This window comes from Oratosquilla oratoria, chromosome 36, assembly GCF_046742065.1.
Source record: "Oratosquilla oratoria isolate Oo_2021 chromosome 36, ASM4674206v1, whole genome shotgun sequence".
NCBI classification, from domain to species: domain Eukaryota; kingdom Metazoa; phylum Arthropoda; class Malacostraca; order Stomatopoda; family Squillidae; genus Oratosquilla; species Oratosquilla oratoria.
Window position 1 is genome coordinate 37,417,098 of NC_134812.1, and position 7,500 is coordinate 37,424,597.

General features: G+C 38.9%; 1 protein-coding gene across 19 annotated transcripts in view; it reads right to left on the reverse strand.

Moving 5' to 3' along the window:
- Nucleotides 1-7,500, reverse strand: part of LOC143018964 (uncharacterized) — a 684,447-nt gene that overhangs the window by 397,484 nt on the left and 279,463 nt on the right. For all 19 annotated transcript variants that reach the window (XM_076174620.1, XM_076174619.1, XM_076174603.1 and 16 more), the window contains one exon: nt 6,001-6,165. In XM_076174620.1, the coding sequence (XP_076030735.1) occupies nt 6,001-6,165 (165 nt within the window). The remainder of the gene's footprint in view (nt 1-6,000; nt 6,166-7,500) is intronic.

The window sequence follows — 7,500 nt, forward strand, 5'->3', positions numbered from 1 at the left end:
TCTTTATCTAAGTTATTCCATATATCCAGCACTCTGTGAGGGAAGCTATTCTTTTTCCGATCTCTTCTATAGTTATCCTTTTTGAGTTTCGTTTCATGACCTCTTGTTTTTCCATTGTCATTTTTCAGTAAATCATTCCTGTCAAGGATTTCCATTCTTTTCGTGATTCTACATATAGTTAGTATGTCACCTCTTTCTCTTCTCTGCTTTAGTGTTGGTAGTTCCAAATTCGATAATCTTTGTTCGTATATTAAATTGGAAAGAGCTGGTGCCAACTTTGTTGTTGTTCTCTGCATTCTTTCTAGTTTCCTTATATATATTTTTTAGCACTGAGGGTCCATAGTATCGCTGCATATTCCAGGTTTGGTCTAATTAATGTAACTAATACTTTTTTAATCATATCTTCATCCAAGTAGTCAAATGCCACTTTCATTGATCTTAATAGGTTGTAGGTTTCACCAACTATTTTGTTTATATGTTTATCCGGTGTCATGTCTTTGCTGATTAATACTCCAAGGTCCCTTTCCGAGTGCACTTTTTTTATTTCTTCTTCGCCAATTTTGTAATTTTTTGAAATTCTGTTTTTGCTTTTTCCAAACTCCATTATGCTACACTTCTTGATATTGAAGTTCACTTCCCACTTTTGAGTCCATTTCCAGATTTTGTCCAGGTCTGATTGTAATGAATCACAGTCCTCTTCTGTTATTACTTTCTTTAATATTTTTGCGTCATCTGCGAAGAAATTCATATAACATTCAACTCCTTCATCCATGTCGTTTATGTATATGGCAAACATGATTGGAGCCAGCACTGACCCTTGTGGAACACCACTTATCATTTCTTCCCATTTCGAGTATTTGTCTCTAATTACTACTCTCATTTTTCTCCCAGTCAGGAAATCTTTCATCCATTCTAATAATTTACCTGCGATGCCACCTATTGATTCTAATTTTCTTATTAATTTCTTGTGCGGTACTTTGTCAAATGCCTTTTGTAGGTCTAGATAGGCACAGTCTGCCCATCCATCCCTCTCATCTATTATATCTATTAGTCCCGAGTAGAAGCAGATTAGGTCTGTTGTACATGATCCTCTCTTTCTAAATCCAAATTGGCTTGGGTTTAGTATAGATTTTTCTTCCAGGTGTTTAACCCATCTGCTTTTGATCACTTTTTCATATATTTTAGCTACTGTTCTTGTTAGGGAGACCAGTCTGTAGTTAGTTGGGTTTTTCTTTTTTCCTCCTTTATATATTGGTACCACGTTTGCATTTTTCCAGTCTTGTGGTACCTTACCTTCTTTGAGCGAGCATTTGATTATAGTGTGTATTTTATCTGTTAATTCCTCTACGCATTCCTTTAATATCCAATTTGGAATTCCATCCGGACCATGCGATTTTCTGACATCAAGTTTTTTTATTTGGTCGCTGATTTCCTTCTTTGTTACATTTATTTCCTTCATTGGGGGGGACTTCTGTCTCTTTATTCCTTCACAGTTAGGTGTGTTCTCAATTGTGAAAACCGGTTTGAAGTGGTTGCTCATAACTTCTGCCATTTCTTGTTCTTCTGTGTATTCATGACTTCCTTGACGCAACTTTTCTATTTATTGTTTGTTTTTTTGTTTACCGTTCACATATCTATAAAATAACTTCGGTTGTTCCTTGCATTTTTCTAATATTTCCTTTTCATAATTTCTCTTTTCTTCTCTGCGTATTTTTACATAATCCTTTCTTAGTTTGATGTATGTTAGCCACTTTTTTTTTTCATTTTTTCCAGGCTTTGTCTCTTTTATCCTTGGCTTCACTACCTGTTTTGTTGTACCAGTTCTTTATGTATGTTCTTTCTTGCTTTTGTTGTGGAACATATTTGGTCACACCCTCATTATAAATTTCTTTTAGTATATTCCATTTCTCTTCCATCCTTGTTTCTTCCTTTAGGAATTTTTCCCAGTTTGCATTACGAAAGAATTTTTTAAGTTTCTCAAAATTCATTTTGTTGTACATTGGTCTTCCTATTCTATGTTTCTCATTTCTTCTTAGGTCTATTTGCTCTTTTATTTTGAATTCTATTAGTACATGGTCATTCTTTCCTATTGGTGTTTTGTAATCTATTCTGTCTACAATTTCAAGTTCTGATGTAAATATTAAATCCAATCTCGAAGGTTCCTCATTGTTTCTGTATCTGGTATTTTTCTTTATCCATTGAGTCATTGTGTATCCAATGGTCATATCGAGTAGCATGATGCCCCATATGTCCTCTCCACCCTTAACTGTCATCTCTTCCCAACATATTTCTTTTGAGTTAAAATCACCCATAATTACTGTATTTCCTCTTTCTTTCAGTATATCAGTTCATGTTTAGTATCTTCTAGCAATTTGGAATGATCGTGTTCTGCCCAGGCCTGTGTTTTAGGGGGGGCACATACACTACTACAAATGTTCTACTTTTCATGTGGTTGTTTTCTATTTTTATCATTATTGACTCTACATTGTTTTTTCCATCTGTTAACTTTATCACATTTAAGTCTTTCTTGGTCAGAAATAGTACTTCCCCTCCTTGTTTTCCTTGCTATTCTTCATCCAGCAGTTGTATAGACCTTGTTCCACCGTGTTAGGTGGTAGATTTCCTTTAAATTTAATTTCTACTATTCCCATTATGTCCGGCTTTTCTGATGTGTGTGTGTGTGTGTGTGTGTGTGTGTGTGTGTGTGTGTGTGTGTGTGTGTGTGTGTGTGTGTGTGTGTGTGTGTGTGTGTGTGTGTGTGTGTGTGTGAGAGAGAGGTCTACAGAATATATATGCAAAAAGTAACTCTGCAAGGTCATACAATTTCACCCATACTACTTACAGCTTGCCTGGACCAGATTTCAGAATTTAATTAGGAATCGGAAGGTCTGCATATCAATGAGAAATGATTGTATTATCTTAGGTTTGTGGGTGATATTATTCTCGTTTCAGAAATCCAAAATACATGCAAGATATGCTGAGGGATATGAACAAGGAAAATTCTCAAATAGGATTGAAGCTTAATAAGTTTAAAATCAAAATGATGTTAAATTCGAAATTTCAAAGTAGTACTATTTGAGGCAGATAAAGCAGACATAACCAATGGTGAGAATCCTAAAGAAGACGAAAATAACAATTATTTTATTCAGGTGATAAAGTGACAAAAATCATGAAAATTAGATTAAAAAAGTATCACAACTGGCAGGAAAATTCTTGGTAGATATGGGAGTATCATAAGAGGCTCTTTACATATTATCTTTTGAAAAGCTTAATCATAATTGAAACTATTTAAAATGACAAACTACGTAATCACACTACGTTACTAGCAATCTCTCGATTAATCGGTAAATCTACTGCACTGGATTTTTCCTTATCTTTAATTTCATAATAACAGAGTTGGTAACTCCCTTGCATCGGCATAAGCTTTGCTTCCTCCTTTATGACTTTACTCAGTTCCACGATATCCCAGCTAACGTTCATCGGTTTTTTCATCAAACTCTCCAAGGCTGTCACGTTATAAGTGTATATCTTCAGCTTGTTTACCTTCTTTAATGGTTCTGTGTGAGGTTGTGATAGTAATATCACTTTCTTCTCCAAAATGTTTCCATAATTTCCAACAATTTCCCAAAATGCACACAACTATTACTGAAAGCGTTTTTGTTTCATAACCTCATCCGAAGGCGACCTCACTATAACGGAAACTTCAGTTCTTGTGCAGGTAAGAAAATTTTGCTGCTTCAGGAATTATTTCCTTCTTCAGTGTCGGTAATCCAAGCCAAATGAACTCATGTTTGATGTGCAGGGAAAAGAAACATATTACAAAAGTCAAATCAGAATGAATTCAAATGTTGTATGAATTATTATTAATAAATAAAAAATTAATATATGATCTAGAAATTATACACATACATATATAACGACAATGTAGTGGCAGGTGACAATGATAATGACAATGACAATGACAGTGACAATAACAATGACAAATGACAATGACAATAGCACTGGCAGTGACAAAGATGATGACAATGACAGTGACAAAGATGATGACAAAGGCAACAATGCAACAACAATGACAAAGACAACAGCAGTGACGATGACAATGACAATGATAATGATAATGACAATGAAAATGACAATGATAATGACAATTATAATGACAATGATAATGACAATGACAATGACAGTGCTAAAATTGACAACAAATTATCTTCCTAAGTCACAGCCACACACTATACACAAGGTAAATTCGTAAATTCTACCTGGAATATTTCTCCTTTACTGTATCTCTCCCTAGCGGTCATTCCTTCACCATTCCGTCATTTCCATCCCGGTGCAGCTTTACCTTCCATATACACTCCGAACTCCATCATCACCCTCCGCGTACCTCGGCAAAGGTCGTCGGCAAGAAACCCACGACCGTCCGGTCCAGCTTACACGGTCGCTGATAACACCGTCCATAGGAACGTTTGGTTTGGAAATGTACAACACACGATGTATATTTGAACTTGAACAAATCCGCTAATTTTTGCCCTATTCTAACCTACTTTCTTTATACTACTTGGGTAGTATTTGCTCGGTGTTGTTTTATGTGTTGTTGAGGTCTTACAAACATAACTGTTATCTTCCTTTTTCTGTAAATCAAAACAACCTTCGTGTGAGCTGGTGAGGCAATCAGAAGCGTGGGGGTCTTTATCTTCCTAGACGAGAGTTCGAGTCCCGCACTTCTCTCCGATTCCTTTCAGCGCACAGGGCAAAGGTGACGGCTTTGGCTGCAGATAACCGCCTCCTGGTATATGCTTCTTACCACCACAACCTTCCTTCTGGCTGCTGTGGCGTGCTAGGTTTCGAACTCGCTTAGTAACCACGAAGGCCCTTATTAAATCTCCAGGGTGTTATCGGTGACCGCCTAGTACACAAAGCAAAGGTGGTTGGTTAGCATAAGCTGAGCGCCTCCCGGTAAAACTCCTTATCTGTCTCGTATGAGTCCCACTTCGTTTAGACCCGTAGGTATTTACTTCATATTTCTCCTAAGAAGATATCCCAACTTCCCAACAACACATAATGGAAGACTGCATTATACACAATCATGCACGCAAACAACACAACATACACTCTATAAAGGATTTGTGGGAAAACCCAGTTTCGGCTGTGGCATTCCTTGGGGAGACGGGACTGCTCGGACAGACAGTCTAGGGAACGACAACAGCAACAACTTCCCTCCGAACCCTGACCTTCGACGGTCCAATGATAATATATTTCTGACTATCTTTATAACCTTCTCGCCTTTGTAAGTAGGGTTGCAGAGTCAAAACATGCAAACATATAAAAAAAGACAATACCTACCCCACGTGCTACTCTTCACCTCAACCGCGTCCATACCAGATTTTTTTCATTTTTTTTTTTTTTCATTCTGGCTGCTGCAAGATTATTTTATTTAGTCCTGTGGCACTCTGCAGGTAATGATTAACCACTTCCGTTCTGGATGGGCCTTCTCCATGGATTCTCATTACTACCAGGCTATCTTATTCATCCCTGTGGTACCCTCTCTGTATGGAAAGGCTTAAATTCTGTCGCCAATGACTTAAGCTCAGCATCCTAGACAGAAGCGCCTTGACAAGATCCACACCAACAACGACCGAGCGACGTCGATGTCCAGGTACCAGGGCGGTCGATGGTTTCCTCAGATGTGATGCGAGAAATAATGTGTTCGCAGCCGAGTTAATTTTTCATTACCAGTGCAATACAAATAAACTAATCTGTATTTCGTTTCGTCTCTAATTCATCAATGAAGACATCTCTCCATGTGAAATTTCCATGACATGTTTCTCCAGTCCCACCATTTTTCCACTGATCATCTCTAGATTGTCTTCATATACTTTCGTGCATTTTAAGTTTAACGACACCAAATTCATTCTATTCAATAAACTTCATGAATTATGAAATATAGTACGAAGTCCTCTGGAAGAGAAAGAGAAAACGAAAACAACTTCTCATACTTACTTGTAGTAGCTCTTGTAGTAGGCATCGTAGTAGGCTGCATAGTACTCGGACAGTAGACTGTTATAGTCGATGGTCTCCAGGTTGAGTGACTCCAGCTGGGAGGATCCTTCGCCTCCGCCAATGTCTCCTGACGGGTACGTGAACCTTCTCGGGTCGTCAGCCGGCCTGAGGGAGGTGGAGAACAAGGTCGTGAGGATACTGGTGGAGATAATTATAGACTCCAACTGTCACTTAAGTAAAGGATAGGATACCTCCTTTCATAATGGATGAACCTGTCAACCCCTTCACGGACTGCATTCCGCCCAACGCCAAAAGGTATCATTCAGCTGATAGAACGTTATCAGACACAAAGATTCAAAACTAACTCGATCAGCCCCATCACTACTACTGCTGTTCACACTAGCGGTTTGAACCACAAGGAAACCGCGTCGGTACCGCATACAAAACCGGTACCTGCGCTGCTGTGTGAACGCCTTCATTGACTTACATTGTAATTGAACCGCCGCGGTTGAAACAGAGGCGGTAGACACTGCTAGTGTAAACAGAGCCTAAGGATTTCATTCTAGTCAACACTAAACTATTTCAGTCAGCCGAGGAAGTGTCACCGAGGCGAAGGAGTCAGTTCATTTCCTCCTGTTCTCTTCTGAGGACAAGGAAATGCTCCGGATCCTGAGCACTACAATGAGACTGGGAGGGGGGGGGGGAGCCCCCGATGCATTGAATAGGATGATTCATAAACTACCTCGAACTATTCGTAACACTATGTAAATTACCCTATTCAGTCCCAGGAAGTTAGTTCTCTCGGCTAAAAATGAAAATTGCTTCTCGTTAGACAGAATAGACTCTATGAAGTTATAATACCCGTCTATCGATTGATAGAAATTAAACTCTTGATGGTCGGCGTCCCATGTATTTGAACATAAGAACATAAGAATGAAGGAAACTGCAAGAGACCATAAGCCCTACATTAGGTAGTTCCATGTCCATTACCATCTGTCATCCCTATCCATAAAGTTATTTAATCTTCTCTTATAACGACCAATCCCCTCAGCGCTCACTACATGGTTACTAAGACTATTCCACTCGTTAACCTCTCTAATGGTAAACCAGTTCATGCCTATTTCCTTCTTAAACCTGTCCAATTTAGGTCAGCAGAGACGATTCAAATATCGACGACCGAAGGAATAAAGGGTTAAGGGCCACCAGGTATAAAGGGAGTTCATCGAGATAGCTTAAACTAGTAGCGGTAATGATAAAAAAGAACAGTGCTTTTGTAAAGGTCAGTTTACGCCAGGAGGTCCTTAGCTTTAGCTTAAGCCGTCACCTTTGCCCACTGTACTTAGATAGAGCCATTGAAAGGCACAAGTAGCTCCCGCGGATCGAACCTGAGCTTTCGGAGCCATGAGGCGAAAGTGAAGCCGAACACGCCACATCGGCGCCCGGTGACAACATGAAGACGATAAGAACTTGTGACATGACTGTGACAGCTGTCTCAGATGA